Below are 18,562 nucleotides of genomic sequence, written 5' to 3'. Positions count from 1 at the left end.
GTTAATCAAATTAGCATATTGCTGAATAGCCATGGTAGTTAACCCAATTCAAACCTCATAGCATTGCCAGTGGGGTTAACCAACTATAAATTTGTAACATGGCTCTGATTATTTGGCATGTGCTTTAAAAAACCTTTTATATTTAATGGAAAAAAATGAATATTTGAAGGTTTCAGAGGTCAGAATTTAATCAGCTGTCAGAAAGAAGAGTTTGATATATCAGATACAAGTCTGTTTCTTCATATTCAAAAGCTAAACATCTATCCTCTCTCGACTTGGTTATACATATTCAGTGCTACAGAAACACAAATAATTCTCCATTTTTCAATGCATTCTGTGTCATTTACACATGATCAAAAGATTATTACATGGTACAGTCAGAGTCAAACAGTATTGCATTTATTACAAATAAAAATTATCATGTGGTCAGGTTAGCAATGTATTAATGAACCTTATTTCTGTGCATGCATGTGTGTGTGTGTCTGTGTATAACTTTCTAAATTTAAGGACTTAAAGATTAAGGATTATGCATTAAGTTCTGTGCTACTGGAATTGACATGGAAAGATTAAAAGATTATTATCTGTTTACACTGATGAAAATCTTTATGAAAATGACAATATTAAAATAACTTGGCTTATCTAATCCAAAAAGATCCCAAGGTCAATTTTTAGTACAAAATAAAACTCATATAAGATATGATTCCCTATCTTTAAGATTATCCCCTTTATCTTTATTAAAGATACCTTCTCAACAGTTAATGTGGTTCTAGCCGTTTTTAGGTTTTTGAGGTTTATCTTTATTATATAGTCAGTCAAACAAATAATAGTGCAAAAATGGGCTGTGTTCTACGCAAGAAAAACAAAGAGATAAACCTTAGAATTATTTTTCCTTTCATACAATGGGCTTTATCAATAAAATAAAGCTTTCTTCATCTAGGAAGCCTCTTTTAATTTGTTCAGAGACAGTCTTATCAAGCTAAGCTCCAGCAAATGGTGTTTAGAATAGTAATTTATACTTTTTTTTTTAAAGCAGCCAAGCGCTTGCTATTTTTCCTTGCTGAATGGTCAGATTCCATAATCAACCATGTTGAAAACACCCTAATTAAGGGAAGTTGAAACAGACACACAGGCTTTCGAGAAGAAAGTTGAGTTGCACGTTAAAATGCAGTATCCTCAATGCTGATGTTATTTTTTCCTTCCCATAGGGAACCACAGTCAGATATCCCGAGTACCTGTTGCTATTAAAGTGCTGGATGTCAATGACAACGCCCCTGAATTCGCATCCGAATATGAGGCATTTTTATGTGAAAATGGAAAACCCGGCCAAGTAAATATCTCCATGTTGTTAATGCTGAATATGTTTGTATACCACTGTCTCATATCTGACTAGCCTGCATTAGAGAGTACATTTGCGTCATTTGCAATCTGCAAAGTCATAGGCAAGAATCATCCACATGGGAGAAGAGAGGGAGTATTTTTCTTTCCAAGATGTTATTCTCTTCTGACTTATGACCAAATTGGCTCCTGAAAAGGAATGGCCCGCAGTGCCGTGAACCCGGAGCCAAAAAAGATCTTAAAATATCTCGGGATAGGGATGATCACAGGGGAGGTCTTAGAGTAAGGGGGCCAAAATGTTAAACCTTCAAATGACAGGAAGTGAAGGGGAAAAAAGCCCATGGGGAAGGCATGTTCGTTTCATATCAAAGGTAGGAATAACACATAATAGTGGAACCCTCGGAAGACCAGTTGTAGGAAGTGCATTTTTTAAATCTGTTAGGTGTAGCTATATTTAGATAGACATAAGACAAACAACATGTTTTAGACATGCAAGTAAAGCATCTGATAATTGTGTATTGATGTGTATTGATGGAACTTTTTTTTTAACCTCTCTTATATAGCATAGATATAAGATAGTGGCAACACAGGGAGAGACAGGGAGGAAGGAAGGAAGGGAAGGAGGGGAGGAGGAAACGGGAGAATGAAGGGGAGAGGGAGGCAGGAAAGGAGGTAGGGGGTGGGAGAGAGGGAGAGAGTTAAGAAAACAATAACAGAAACAAAATCTGCTCTACTCTGAATGTCATAATGGAAATAGTCTATGTAAAGTTCGAAAAAAACCACAAATGTAATAGATTTATTTTAACAAGGTGCCAAAGTACTGTATGTTTAAGAAATTTATCGTTTTTCAACTTCCTAATTTATTTCTGGATGGTGACATTTTAATTTAAATAAACAGCAGCTGACAGCATGACATTGGAGTTGTTAATCCAACTATTCTTGTGCCTCATGTGGGTGTTAGGAATGCAACTTACTATTTGCCAAGCGTTTACCTGACAAGAGTCAGATTTTTTCCACCTAAGAAGGGAATAGCACTCTGGCTGTATAGTTTTATGTACTTATTACAGAAGATCAAGTTGCTGCTCCCCTATAAAACAGTGGACATTTTCCCCAGACTACTCTCCTCTCTCTGAAGGATTAGCATTGTTTCCATCCACTGAAATATGACACAAATACATGTGATTGCACATCAGTTAAAAGCTAACATTTTAGTAATAAAATCAATTTTAAATACTAGGCATCATATATGTTGTAATCAAAATATTTACCTTCAGCAGTGATATGCCAAAGGTGACCTCTTTTTTGAAATACTACTCTAACATTAGCTTCAGTGTTTCTTAATCTCATCATGTTGAACTGCCCTCTATTTGTCTTATCCTTTGAGCGTTTTTATTTGTGATCCTTTGAGGATGGAGTGTATATACATGGCAGTAAATATCATTTAGCTAAAGTTGGTGAATGGAGCTGATGGAGAGAGTTTGGTCAAAATACATGCAAGGTCAGTTTTCAAGGATATGGTTGTGTGGGCCAGATTGTTGCTGGGTGATGTAGCCAATCACAGAGTTATGTCAGACATTTTTGATCATACAGAAGCTGTCAAATGCTTTAGAATTTGAATAAAACTACATTGTTCATGCAAAACTCATCACACAAGTTCAGAGAGTCAATGGCATTGATATTTCAAAAATTCCACATTGGCTTCACTTGTGATATTGACATGCATGCCTTTGGACCTCCTGAAATATGGAGGTTTACCTTGTGGATTTTTACTGTTTCCAAGGTTTTAATGATTCATCAGCAGTTTTTAATCCTCAGGAAAAAAAATGCACTGTTTCATCACCTTTCCTATACAAGATCAAAATAAAAAACAAAAGTCGATTCTTTGTTTTATGATTTTTGCAAATCAACATGAATGACTCACTCTGTGAAAAAAATGTATGTTGTATGTGTACACTGCACTATCTTATCCTCAGATGAAAGTTTAGGCATGTTTATTTGACTTCATATTTACATGAAGATATCAGATATTTGTCTGTTCAGCATAATTTTTTGGGCATATGGCTGACTGGTTGATACACACAGTTTAAATAGCTCCTGAATTCCTTGAATCCTTTGTGCTAGTCAGAACTCATGTTTGATTCATTACATCATTCCCAGGTCACTTTTAATGGCTCAAATATCTCATTTTTATATTTAACATTTTCAAGAATTCATATTTGTTATCCACACTAAATAATGTTCACTTACATAAGTTCAACACGGATGCACTTTCCATCATGTTTCATCCTACCACATGACTCATTTTGAAATTAGAATATTAATTATCACAGTCTCATGCCAAAAAAAAGTTAAAAACTGAATTAGCACTAAACTCAGTCATCTCTATATTTTTCAACAATTAATATCTGCTTTATAACAGCCTCAGAGAAAGAAGTGCAGGTGACTTTGAAATGTCTGGTTTGCCTGGAAGATATGGATTTAAGGTCTGCTGTCTAGGAGATGATGGAACTGGATATCATTAGCAATAATCAAGCACAAGCTATCAAAAAAAACCCAATCTGTAACAAACCTTCTGCATTGGGTGACCCTCTGTAAAGAGGTTTCTAAAACATCTCACAGAATGAAAACCAGTTGCAACATGAACACAAGAGAATGCTACTGCACTTGACTGTTCTCCACTGGACTCATTTAAACAGAGTCTAAAATACAGAAAAAGAAAGGAAAACCAACTTCCTCTTCTCTAGGCATAGATCCTTAGTCCACGGTACACCTGTGCTAAAATTGTTATAGGCTCACTGTGAAAATAGAGCTGTCTTTTTCTACCACCTTCTCATGATGCTGAAGTAAAAGATGACACATTCTTGAATTGGTTCCCTTAAGAGGGTAATGACCACCCATGACAGAGAAAAAGAGTTCACAGTCCGTATTATAAAAAAAAGAAATCAATGAGAATCCCTTTTAGAATCCTTTTAAATAATCCCTCCATTTCAAAGTCAAATGTTAATGTGGTATTTTCTGATTACTAATTAACCTTATTTAAAACATAGTAACTAGCTAGTTACTCTTATTTAAAACAATTTCCCCCAAATAGCTACAGGTAATTTAAGTTAAAAGTTATAAGGTAAAAAAAAAAAAAAAGTTATAAGGTGATGTATATTTTTAGTCTCCAGTTTAATACAGCCATGATACCGTCATCTACAAATTACTTGGCCCTCAGTTTAACAGGATGAATAAAAAGATTCTCTCTACCTACTCTTATTTGATGGTCAAAGCAGAAATGAGGGTATGAGCTGAGGATTTCCAAATTAGAAAGGAAGATATATGACTGAAAATGTATGTATCTAATAGTTTAATAGGTTTTGGTCAGTCAGTAAATGCTTATTGAATACAAACTATTAATATGCCCCAGAACTTGCTAGGTACTGGGGATTCAGTGGCAGACAAACAGCAGTCTTTTTCCACATAGAGTTTTCTCTCTGGTAGACACTTAATAAAATTAGAAATGACAGAATTGCAAGAAAATATCTCAAGTTCTCTGGGCAGAAAGGAAGTTGAAGAGATGAGAGGAAGTGGAACTATCTTCATGAAAAGATCCCTTAAAAAGGACGCATACCGCCAGAGATAGGGAACGTCTATCAAGTGCTGAGAAGAAGTCAGCCGGGGATAAACCAGGTTCTGTCTGAGGAGAATGGACCTCTGATGGGAAAGGTGAAGGACCAGGTAACAGCTCCACCGGAAGAAGCCAGTATCTTCCTTCACTGTGATGATACCACCACCCTCAACCAAACATGAAAGTTACGGAACAGCGGTGGCCAGTGATGGCCAAAGCGGCTTCCATAACTCTGTTCTACATTTTATCTCCTCAAGAGGGTCTTTCCAGGATTTTATTTTAGACGCTTACCTCTTGCTTACCATACATACAGAATTAGAATAGTTTGCTCCTGATGGTTCAGTGACACAGGGGCTGAACTGAAAATGTGAAATGTGAGTCAAGGAATCTGAAGTCTCAGAGAATATTTATCATTCGAGATTTAGTTAACAACAGACCCTTTCAGCGCTTTTTTTTTTTCCCTTCAGAAAGGAGCTTCCCTGTTACTGTAAATAAATCTAGTGGAATATAATTTACGCTTCATCATCATCTGTAGAAGACAAGATGTGCTATTTAGCATCGAGTTAATTATGTCTGGGTTAAAAACATACTTTGGTTTATCTCTTTTAATCCTTTCTCTCTCTGACCAATACTGAGGCAAAAGTTTGCTTGTCATGGGACTGTCACAGGTTAAAGAAAAAGATATAGCCTATATTTATAGATATATATCTAGCCAATGCTCTTCATGTAATGGATATTCACAAAATTTTAGAATCATCATTCTAATTTAGCAGTGACAAATATTTTAATAATTAATTTCTCAGATAGTACCATTGAGATACTTGTTTTATTCACAGACATAAATGAAAAATGATTCATTTATTTATTGAAAAATATTTACTGTGCATCTACAGGATGCTAAGTTTTGTAATATTTCCTGGGGAAACAATGTAAAAAGAACAAAAAAAGTGCTCCCTCCAATGGAACTGAATGAGGAAGAGGGATAATAAAAAGGATAGAATGAATCAATAAGATAAATTTTAAAAATTAGGCTGAAGAAAACACTAACACAACTTGGACAGAAGAGAGTATAGAAAAAGCAGAGACATTTTATGTAGCATTGTCAAGAGAGTTACTTTTTAAATGGGTATAATTTAAGTTGAAACTGAAAAAAAAAATGAGAGAGGGTAGTCATACAAGAAGTGAAAGCAGAAGTCTTCTGCCAAGAGGATAAGCCTGTGCAAAGATCCTGAAGGGAGAAAAAGCTTGGTGGTTGGAAAAATTGAAGACATCTGTGGCTGAGAATAATAAGGGTAATAAGCAAGTTTAATAAGAGTATAATAAGAAAAAATGAAATTGGACAAAAAGAGTATTATGTTTGAATAAAATCCACACACACACACACACACACGTGGGCATGAGCAATGAAACAGGAAGAGCATCTAGAAAGATGTAATCGCAAAAGATAATGGTAGCCTGGCCTGTGCTGGCAGTGAAGGGGGAGAGAGGTGACTGGGCAGGCTACATGCTTCCATGCATCCAGTAATACATCCAGACATCTAACATGCACTCAGCACCACTGTGCTTGGAGTTGGTGGTGTAAAGACATTTTACAGATGTGGAAGCTGAGGCTGAGAAAAGAGTAAGAGCCCATCCACACCCATGAAAAGTAAGAAACTTGGGCTCCAAAGTCTATTCTTGAAGGTGCCCCAGTCCCTGTACTTTCTAGGATTTCACAACGCTTCCCAAGGAGCAGAGTTTGGAATTCCGTTGCCAGGGTGGCATACTTTTTAGAAAAACAGTAATGAGAATAATATTCTGATCAAGAATGAACACTTTTCAAAAAAAAAAAGTCAACTCCCATGATCAATAACACACTATTCAAAAGCATTCTACATAATAAGAAAAGTAGAATTAGCCCTTGATAAACAGCAGCAGTGAATGAGTTTGCTACTCTGATTATATATATATATATACAGTTTCTTTTGGTCTTTTTCTAATAAATGTTAAACAATGAAGTGAAATTATGGCATTTTATAACACTCATGAAACAATAAATATAGAAGATTTAATTTTAACTTTCCTGCCAGAAGGCATCTTTCAGGATCTATCTGCATACACAAGAGGGAGAGAAGATTGATTTTAGAACAGATGAAACTGATAGCCTCAACAAAATGCATAAAATACAATTTTCATTTTACTTTGGGTGGAGTAAGGAGACGGTAAATCAGTGGAATGCATAAAACTATGTGAAGACAACACATGTAACAAAACATTTCAAGACAGTCACTAATAGAAGCATAACTTTTAGAGTGGAATTTTGACAGAGGGGAAAAGCTAAAAAAAAAAAAAGCAAAGTGAAAAAAACAGAAGTTTTGAAGGTTTGAAACTAGCACAATCTAAGTCTGAGTCATAGATCTGCCATTTACCAGTTTTGTAACCTTGGCTCTACTGTTAATTTAAACATATTTTAGGAATATCCAGCTTAATATCAAGTGCTCAGTAAATAACTATAATAACTAGTACTGTATATTTTAACTAGTTTCATAGTTTTAATAGCAAAATATTTTATTAGAATTTTTTTGGCTTTATTGCTGTTATTGTTATATATTTATGAGCTTTGATTTGGAGTGAAACACTATAAATAATCCCTAACTGAGTCAATATAAGTTAGGACAATCTATTGCCCTATATTGGAGTAACTCTCCCTCTGATAACTTACAAGTCTTATATTTGTCAAGGGTAAAGAAAGGGCTCCTACATCATTTCTCCCCATATGAATTTGTGGGATAATATAATTATTTTGTTCAAGTACATCAGAATCAACTTACAGGACCACATACAATCTAAATGTTTTTTTGAAATCACGTTTGCAGCCTCTGTATGTTTTGGCTGACCCTCTTGCATGAATCCAAATCCACAGGCTTTATTCTGGCCCCTCACCTAAATAAGCAATGATCCACAGGAGAAAAAATGGTATAAAGGATTGTTTACAAATCTTGGGCTGTTATTGAACGATTACTCTTTTATTTTCAACCTTCAAGCTAGTGAATAAGAATTTAGATGGAAGCATGGTGGCCACATGTATATGCTTGCTTTTATTTGTTCATGGAAGCCATGGTGATGAGCACACCTTTTTGAAGAAAGTGAAATTGACAGTAACCATTAGGAGGTTGTCATCCCTAGGCCTTGTGTTAGTGACATAAATTGGGCAAGATTTTATCTCAGTTAGTAAAAAATCTTCCTGCAATGCAGGAGACCCCGGTTCAATTCCTGGGCCAGGAAGATCCGCTGGAGAAGGGATAGGCTACCCACTCCAGTACTCTTGGGCTTCGCTTATGGGTCAGCTGGTAAAGAATCTGCCTGCAGTGAGGGAGACCTGGGTTCAATCCCTGGGTTGGGAAGATCCCCTGGAGAAGGGAAAGGCTACCCACTCCAGTATTCTGGTCTGGAGAATTCCATGGACTATACAGTCCGTGGGTCGCAAAGAGTCAGACATGACAGCAATGTTCACTTCACTTCACTTTATACCGAGAGGAGCTGATGTATTATCAGAAGGGCAGAGACGCAAATGGAGTTAGTGCTATAACCACCAAGCTATGTAGACACAACACCTTCAAAAGGAGATTAAAGAGGACTTTAAGACTCATGTGGGGTTTTAGTGGATAGCATGTCTTAAAGGGAATGCCTGAGAAACACTTTTAGGTAAAGTGTGTCAGTAAATGTTATGGTATATGGTGTGTCTGTATGTATGTTCATGTTTTCCCCAATAAGGTTGGGAACCACTGTATTAAACAGTTAAACAACATTATCTTGTATTGACTTTGTTTAACTATAAGATCCCTTTGCATTAATAAATGCATATGAATCCCCAGTGTGTTAGAACCAAATGGTCCTTGGCCTTTACCAAACATAGTTGATTATAAAATCTTTTGAATTTCCTTCATAGAAAACTATACAACAAGGGGTAAATGGAACTCAGCTGGAAAAATCTTGCTTCAGAAGAATAAACAATATTATGCTTGCATTTTCAGCCTAGGAAGTAATGTTTATGATATTCATGAGGCATCAGGAAATATTCCTGTGAAGTTATATAGTGGAAGATGGAGAGGAGATAAGCCTAAAAAGCAAGTTGAGACTTCTAAACTATGTTGAAAATTGTGAATTTTGCCCTACTAATGAGGTTTCCAAAACAGAGCAAGTGATGGAGAAATTTTTGTAAATAAATATTAATCATTTCAGAGGTATACAAAATTCACATGAAATGTGCAGGGACCAGCAAAAGAAAATAAGAAACAGGAGCAACTGGAAAATTCAAACTTTGTATAAATACATCCTTCAAAAGTCTTTGCTTTGTATCATTTTATGTCAACTCAGTTTCAGTAAAGAAAAGGGGAGTGAAAAAGAATGAAACAAAAATGTTGGAAGTTCTATGGCGGGTTAGTGAAGGCACAGGTCCCAAAAGTCTACCCAGAGGTCTGAGGACTTTACTAAGTGTTTAAAAGAAACATACACAATCTAATCTGCATTTTCTTGCTGTATTTTCTGTAGTTCAGACCTCTAAGAGACATACTCTAAAGAGCCACCTAGTGCTTTTTAAAGACAAGGGTATATTCATGCAAAGAAATAAGACATAGAAAACACTTTGGGGAGTAAAAGAAAAATCTTGGTAGAAATTGGATTGCCTTGAAAATGATTTTTAAAATAAGTATCCAGGAACTATCCAATAAATGGATATGAACAGTACTTGTTTAGAACTATGCTATAAAGTTTTGAAAATAACTGAGGACAATTGGGTCATCCTGTGGGTTTTAACATAATTTCTCAAATTCCTGTATTTCCTCCTTTTTCAATTCATCATCATTGGCATAAAGTGATTTCTCTTGTGGACATAATTTATATTTTTAAAGATCACTGTTTCAGGGCATGGTTCTTAGCCTATTTTGTTGTTCTCTTAGGTTAGAGATACCAGTGATAATCTGGTAAAAGCTACAGACACTCCCTTCATATAAGTGCATATATAAATAATTTCTTACAATTTTGCTTTCATGTTTCATTTTTTCCTCCCTCAATTTGAAAACTACTGATCTAAGAAATTTGTTGTTGTGTAGCTGTGAAGTCATGTCGGACTTTTTTGTGACCCCACGGACTGTAGTCTGCTAGGCCCCTCTGTCCCTGGGATTCCCAGGCAAGAATACTGGAGTGGGTTGCCATTCCTACTCCAGGAGATCTTCTCAACCCAGGGGTCAAACCCATGTATCCTGCTTGGCAGGTGGGTTCTTTTCCACAGCCATAAAGAAGCCCGATCTAAGAAATTAGAAGTTAGTATTTCAGGAATGTTAACACTGATAAAAACCATCAATAATAGGCCAAAGAATGAATGGAAAACCAAAAACTATTCTGTCCTTCCTGTACTGCCTTGGATGTCTCCTCACTCACTCGCTTTCTACCACCTTTAAAATCAAAAGGGGATCTTTAATACTCATAAAATAAATAACATAGGTAGCAAAGGTGGATAAGTTCATCCTTATGCTATCCAATATATTGGAGGTCTGAGCCCCAGTTTAACTGAAGTACATGTGCAGAAGGTATGAACGCCAAGAAGATTTTTAGGCAGCCTGACACAGGGGCAGGAGGATGTAGGAGTTTGTTATCCAAATTACTTGGAATCAGATGTCATAATGTCTTTGATGCACTAGAGTTCTTCATGTCTACCTCTCAAGGTTACGTAAGAACTAGTGATGATGCTAAAGCATGCCTGACATGATATATGTATTCATCCACTCACTTATTCATTCATATAATACTTATTATATAGCTACCATATGTCAGATGCTTTTGGAACAGCAGTGAGAGGGAAAAAAAAAAAACCCACTCATCACTTAAGAACAAATCAATGAATAATACCTACAGAAACTCAGAGGGGATATTCTAATAGATTCCACGAGGATTTTAAGATTGTTAACCAATCAGATCACCAGAAATGTGTTTGTTTGCTGGCTGCTTGCCTTTTGAAAAGTTAATAATGACAGCAAAACTGTACTACTCAAAATATTTTTGTGTCAGTATAAAAGTCTAAACTAAAGCTTAAGAAAATGTTTTAATAAGAGCAATCTGAGGTTTGCTTTACTATAATCTGAGATTTAATGTTATTGATTACCAATGAATCATTTTTCTTAAGAGTCAGATTTATGATATGGCCCACAGTTCTCAAAAAACTTTCTTTTTTCAGTTTTATGCCTTAGAAAAGTCATTTGATTTCAAGTCAGAGTCTGCTCCTGTGGAAATCCAAAGATAACCTGCAAATTCATTTCCTTATGCCTGACCTCAGATAAGCTTTGTTTTTCTGATGAGATGTATATTAGCTTTTAGATTCCTTTGAAATTAATCCACAATACATTATCAAACATTTGATTTTTCAACTGCATCCTAATTTTATTGCTAGAAAGTAGTTAAACTAGATACTTTTTTAAAATGTATTTTTTAATCAAAGGATAATTGCATTACAAAATTGTGTTGTTTTCTGTCAGACATCAACATGAATTAGCCATAGGTATACTTATGTCCCCTAAACAAAATGCTATGTATGTATGACATACACAGCTGGTATACTCCATATCAATAGTAGTATCGATAACAGCAGTGAGGGGGGAAAAAAAACACCAACTCATCACTTATGAACAAATTAATAACTCCTCCAAAATTTTTATATCATTTTCATGAAATAGTTCTCCAACTACTTAAAAAATCAACTGATGTCTAAGAAGCTCACAGTGGGAAATGTGTGCACTTTTCCTTTGCCATCAGCTCAGTATGCCTATAAAATCTGCTTGTGTGGAGGTGTACTTCCTTGCTTCTTCTTCTTCTGTTGTTTAAAACCGAATGTGTTCAGATGTTATTACATCAATGAAGATTTCAGCCTTTTAAACGTGGGTAACTTTATGCATTTTAATAGCATAAAGTCCTCCAAATGATCTACCAGGCATCTCCTTTAAGAGAAAATGACCAGCCAGGCCATCTGCATTAAAAATAAATGAAGTGTCAAAAATGGTTTAAACCGAAGTCCTAACCATAGCCAGTTCGTAAGATATTTGGAAGATAATTTAAAGATTCACCATTTCACCACATTTTTCCCCAACACATCATGTCCTGCTTTTGATGTGCGCTTGACAGTACAGACTCTCCTAATGAATAATAGTAGGGGACATGTAGACACCAATCATTTCCCTTGACTCAAAAGAGTAATCCCAGTCTTAAGCATGCATCAGAATCACCAAGAAGAATGCTTAAAACACAGATTTCTAGGCCCTATTCCAAGAGTTTTTGGTTCAACAAGCTCAAGAAGTCGCATGTCTTACAGAGTTCCTGGCTTAAATAAACGGTGGGAAAATATTCATTGCAGGTGTAATATTTAGACCAAACTTCTGAGACGTGGTATGACAGGTAATTACACTCATTTACTTCAGGTAAGCTAAACTATTGCCTCTTTTGCTTTGGTTGTGAGAGCTTAACATGTATATTCACTTACCAGCATGTATGAGTCTTTTTCATAAAGATGACTTAGAAATATTAAGAATGGTATTGCTTGTAGGAGATCTATCCATTAATTACACATCAAGAATGCATTTAAATTTGAATGATTTCCACCCCGGAATATCAAGAAATCCTCTCTTCATTTATTCTTATTTTTATTATTATTATTCATTTCTAAATATTTTCTTGGCCAAGCCACACAGCATGTGGGATCTTATTCCCCAACCAAGGATCAAACCCGTGCCCCTTGGGTTGGAAGCATGGAATCTTAACCACTGGACCACCAGGGAAAGTTCCTGATCTTCTTCACATGTGCTCATACACTTAGGAATTACTACTTCAATAGGTGCACTTGGGAATAGAAGTCTTTTGAAACAAAACTGGGTAAAGGAAGAAGATGATGCTACATGTACTCACAAATAATCCCCCCCCACCCCCCGTTCTTCATAACTGCCTACAAGAAGGCTCCTGTAAAATTATTCTGTTCAATATTTGTATGTGTAGGTTGTCTATAATAAAAGAGTCTTCTGGGTTTCAGAGTTTCTCCCCTTCTTTATAAAACTGGAACCCCAGGGAATCTTTCTGCCCTTAAATGTCAAGGCAAATATGCCAGTTGTTTAGATATAGTAAATAAAATTGCTTTCCCACCTAATTTGATAGAAGTGAGGCCCTGTTCATGTAATATCAAAGTTGTTACACTTATCAAGGTGCTATGTCATGAAAAAATGGTATTGACCTTAACAAAAATTAGTCAATAATAATGATGATGACTAATACTCATTGAACATTTACTAGGAACCAGACAACATATTAAGAAATTGATGTGAATTTACCTAAAGAACAGGATCCTACGAAAAAAAAGTATTTTTTTCATTTAAAATTTAGGAATACAAGAAGACTGAGTTTCAAAAAGAGTTAAGTCCCTCCATGTCATGCAATTAGTAAAGGATGAGATTATGACTTCTATCAAGGCAGCTTTATTTCAAAGTCCATCACCTTAATGGCTATCTCATTGTTTTATCCATGATTTATATTTTGTGCTATTTTCTGTTACTCAAGCTAAGTAAAATTATAAGACATTTCACAAGGTACTTAACAAGAGTAAAACACCTACCGAGTAGGAATATGTTCCATTTTTAAAAATGGAGAAATAGAAAGTGAGAGAAGTTATTTCATTTCTGCCTGAAATAAACTTGATATACTGCTTACCATATAGCATGTGGATGATAACAATGCAAAACTCCACAGCTATTGAAAATGTTCTTAAATTGTGGTTCTCATCTTATGTAGGCAATAAAGTCCAAGGCAATGATATCTTTTGCAAAACAAAAGTGATCTACTTTTTTTCTCTTTAATGATACCATCAAAGTTGAATAGAACATAATTGTTCAAACAGACATGTTAGGCATCAAATTGTATTCTCTAAATTTCACAAACCTGAAAGTATTTCTGTGTTAATTTTTGATGGTAAATCTGATATCTCCTTGACAGTCATGTTTGTAGGCATATGTTTTTGGCAGAAATTATGTTGTAGCTATTTACCGTAGTAGCATAAGCTATCATTTTTACTCCATTAGCTGTTGCCCAGTGTTTCATACTGAAGTGATTAATATCACAAATTTATAAATATGAATTATTAAGTGAATTCTCTTGACATCCCAGGGAACAACTTAGCACTAAGTGAATGCAGCTCTGCAAATGAAATAAGCACATTCAACTGGCACTGATTCTGAGTATGTGTATCTGTCCAAACAGTGCTCTGCACGGTGGTAATTCTTCTAAGCCCTGTAATTCATTCATCTAGGATAGACTCCAAAGCATTGTTTGCATGTGTTATCCACTAGCTTTAAAAACAGTATTCATTATTGGGAAGGAACAGAAGACACAACTCTTCAGAAAGGTGTGTGGCAGTGATGTTTGTGTCCAGGAACATGCTTTTTGGCACTTAGAGCCTAATCAGTGAAATGAAAGAGGAGCTGTGAGGATTCAAGATGTAAGTCCTTTACCTCCAATATCCTCCCAGAAGCCACACTACAATCACTGTACAATTCCAAATTTCATTCTAGAAGCCTGCCCATACTCGAAGTGGAAAGAAACCTCTAAATGCCCAATGAAAATGTTTTCAAATACCCTGAAATTTGCTATTTCAAGCCACAGATAATAAATGGACACAAAGGTAATGACCTTAATTTTCATGAACTTATCAGAGTTAGGTTTCAAAGTGATGAATGTTTCTCCTTATCCGTGGCACAAACCATCCATAACAATTTAGAAAATGGAAAAGATTCCTTGGACCAAAGTATCACTCCATGAGAGGAATGTCACTCAGCTTTTAAAGGCAGTGCGAGCCCTCTGATGTCATCAGAAATGCTGACGTCAAGTTTTATGTTACAGGTCATTCAAACGGTGAGTGCCATGGACAAAGATGATCCCAAAAATGGACATTATTTCTTATACAGTCTTCTTCCAGAAATGGTCAACAATCCGAATTTTACCATCAAGAAAAATGAAGGTAAATATATTAGCATTGGGAAACAGGATAGGATATACATCAGAAAATAGGATGCGATTTCATAATTTCACTGACAATATCAGCACAGTATTTTTTCTTCACCTATGAGCAGTTAAAATTTAGCTTATCAGCCTAAAGTCATGGTAATTGCATCTCTTCCTCTTTTTCAAACAATACATGTGGAAATTGTGAATGTACAAGTTAATTTTATCCCAGGCAGTACCTCAATCACCTTACTTATAGGAAATGAACAATAAAGATTTAAACCCTGTGAAAGTTCCAGTAATTTTAAGATACTGAGATATCTGATAGAGGAGGAGCTGGCTTATACTTTGCAGTTGTTAAGTTTTAATTGAATGTTTACCAAGTCTTTAGGGAAAGCCTATTCTAATTTTGCCTGCTTTGTGGGTACACATTAGAGGTATTTGTTTTAAGCCTGTACCAACTTTGACAACAGCAATTAGATCTGAAAATCCTTCTTGAAGGACACTCCTTATCAGTGTTATTTTGGTGCTAATATGAACTGATTTTATTGTTAAGTCTTTTACTCACAGAGAACATTAAATCCATTTCATTATTTGTTAAGAACCAAGCTCAGATTAACCGTTTCCCTTAACTATTGTCTATTACTCAGGAAGGTCATAGATCATTTTTTAAAAGTCTATCTCATCTATACATTTTTCTTTTCTAAGCTGCAGTATATTTAACAAGGATTTTTAGCTATTTATTTTGGCTCAGATGTATTTAAGTCTTCATTTCAGATGTTTCACAGAATGATTAGCAAAATAAATGTGTTGTCAGGGTCTGTCTTCTGGCTTTATTATAGGCATTTGTTTAGATTTATGAATGGCCTATATAAAAAAAAACTATACTCAATTGGAAGAGTAAAATCTGGTTCATGACATTTGGATTACTTGCTTTGTTCTGTTTCAAGGAGGTAGTGAATTTTGATAAAACTTCACTTATGAAGTGAAATAACATATATGGCCTTTGTTAAAGTATATTCTGGCCTTACGTTTTAACAAAATGCTACTTGTTTCTTTGGGCATCATGAATGCATTACAGAAAAGGAAATGAGAAAGCTGTTATATAGATAGTACTCATTCAGCTGGCTTACACTGTTGCAAACATTAAGGAGATGAAATCTTGGTCTCTCTCCTCAGTGATGGAGTTAAATGTGTTAGCCTCCCTTAATTAGAAGCTCTAATCCAAGTACATTGTTTTTGTTCCTTGGGTAACTCTGCCAACATTTCTTTTTTGTGGAAGTCACATGACTATGCCTAAGATGAGAGCCCCCTTGGAAATTCCAAACTGAGCTGAAAGTCTATGCAAAAGTGTGGGCAATTCTTACTTTGATTGTGAACTAACAGGTATCAGTCATTATTTTTGCATATCAAATGTCCTACATTTAAAATTTCTCTGTGAAGAAATGTTTCCCCATCCCAGGTTCTGAGCTCCTTGGTGCTTTCTATGCATTCTGCAATTCAAGATATGCCCATTATAGGTATGGCTCAGAGATACTGCATAAACATGTGTTGGATGAATGAAAGGCTGTTACTGCATGCCTGTGAAAGTGTGGTTTTGTACTATATTTACTATGCCCTAAACCCTTTAAAAGATGAGATTTTAGTCCTAAGGTGAATGCATTTCAAGTGTTTTCTCAAACTTTTAGAATTAGTACAAAGTAGAAGCTTGTACATCTAGGAAAGCTCTTTGTGCCCCATCACACATTTCAGTAAAACATGCAGTAAAATATTAAAGATATGTGGGTTATGTTTTCTCTTGAAACTAGAAAATACGACTTAAGTTTTGACTTACCTTACAATGTGTGAAATAATTGCAAGCAAAAAAAAGAGTCCTAGGTATTACAAAAGTGCTCAGAAGAGAAAGAACACTCTCTGTGCCGTGATTGTTTATATAAAATGATGTGTTGATTTATTTTGTAAAGAGTGACCATATAATTTATTGTTCCAATTGGGATTTTTTTTTTAAAGTGAAAGGGGTTGCTATTTATATTTATGCCTAGAAAAACCATAAACCAGGGCTGTCTTGTGGAAAGTAGGACATATGTTCTCTGTGACTTTGGATTTAGGATCCAAATATTCAACATCTCCATAGAATAAATCATGAACCCACAGGTCTTTAGAACAGATATGTCAAGTTTATACACTATCTCTCTTTTCCTAGATCAGAAATTCATTGAGTTTTGTTTTACTTTTTTGGATAGTTTCTAAGAAAATAGGAAATAAACCACAATTTGTCTACTCTTAATGTGTAGAAACCATTAAAGTAATGGAAAGAAGTTGTCAGATTTAAAATGCTGGAGATACATTGATAAGAAGGTAGATAAGATGATGTCTTGTGAGCCTGTTACCCATTCCTTAAGATGATAAGGGAACACAAAACAACCAAAAAAAAAAAAAAATTCAAATATTAGACATCATTTACTTTAAAACTATGGTATGTTTTATGTTTGAAACATGAGAAAGTAAAATGATAAACTCATATTCAGAATGGTTTTTTTCTTCTTCAAATTGACTTTAAAAATGGTTAATAGCTGATGTTTCTCCACTGAGAACATCATGATTTACAAGTCCCAGCCCACCAGATGAGGGTTAATATTTTGAGAGAGGCAACATAGTCAAATCCATAATTGATGGGTGGATGGCTCCTCTTATTAACTGGATCTTTAAGGGAGATGGTTTCAGTATTTGGCATTTTCTAAGAAACTTGCAGCATGTCTTTCAGTTTGAATTTACTGTGATCTTTCTCTCCTCTCATATAGCTTGGTCCTTCTGCAATTTTCAGCTGACTAATTCATAATCAAAACCAAAATGAGATAGAAATTAACTGTCTCTTGTCTCCTATGCAGTTGAGTGATTTCACAAATAATTCTCTTTCTAAATATATGAGAATTATATTCCTGCCAGAATAGGAAAGCAAACTTCAACACAGATAAAGGTGAAAACAAAGGTCAAAAATGTGATGAGTCACTCATCACATATACACACTAAACAACCACAACAACTTACATCTTCTCAGTTATACAGCCCCAGATGTCGTTTTCTTCATCTTCCAGTTGGATGAATTTATAAACAAAGGGAGTGTGACTGACTGCACTTTAGTACCAACTTCCATCCTAATTGTGAAAATGGAAGATACTCAACAATTAACTGTAACAAGTCAGGGAAGATAAATGAACTTCCCCCAGATACAAAAACATCTTGAATGCAGAGAGTCTGAGGCTGACAGAAACATGATTTTCTCTAGCCTGCACACTGTGGTTAGAAGATTTGATGGAAACTGCCAGAAAGCTAGCTGGAAAAGTGGGAATCTTTACTAAAATATTTGAATCACATGTGTAGCGTAATGAGAAGAACAAAAAACTCTGCCCTAAAGAGAGTCTGTGGGAAAGAAAGACATAGACTTGGCCTCAATTATAGCTTGATTAGACTACTGGTTAGGAAAAACAGTGGGGAAACCAGAGTATCTGATGACACTGTTTTTGTCTCTTCTTGATGACTCTTCATTAACCAAAATTCTATTAGCAAGAACCTCACTCTAAAAGGCATGATTTTGATAATTAATTTGGA

At 35.3% G+C, this 18,562-nt stretch overlaps 1 protein-coding gene across 1 annotated transcript in view; it reads left to right on the top strand.

The window, feature by feature from the left end:
* Positions 1–18,562, top strand: part of CDH8 (cadherin 8) — a 390,981-nt gene that overhangs the window by 315,107 nt on the left and 57,312 nt on the right. Inside the window, exons 9-10 of the mRNA XM_043898638.1 lie at positions 1,206–1,327; positions 14,852–14,969. Coding sequence (XP_043754573.1) covers positions 1,206–1,327; positions 14,852–14,969 — 240 coding nt within the window. The remainder of the gene's footprint in view (positions 1–1,205; positions 1,328–14,851; positions 14,970–18,562) is intronic.

This window comes from Cervus elaphus, chromosome 4, assembly GCF_910594005.1.
Source record: "Cervus elaphus chromosome 4, mCerEla1.1, whole genome shotgun sequence".
NCBI lineage: Eukaryota > Metazoa > Chordata > Mammalia > Artiodactyla > Cervidae > Cervus > Cervus elaphus.
Note: the sequence above shows the minus strand (reverse complement) of the source record. Positions and strands in the feature narration are given on the sequence as shown.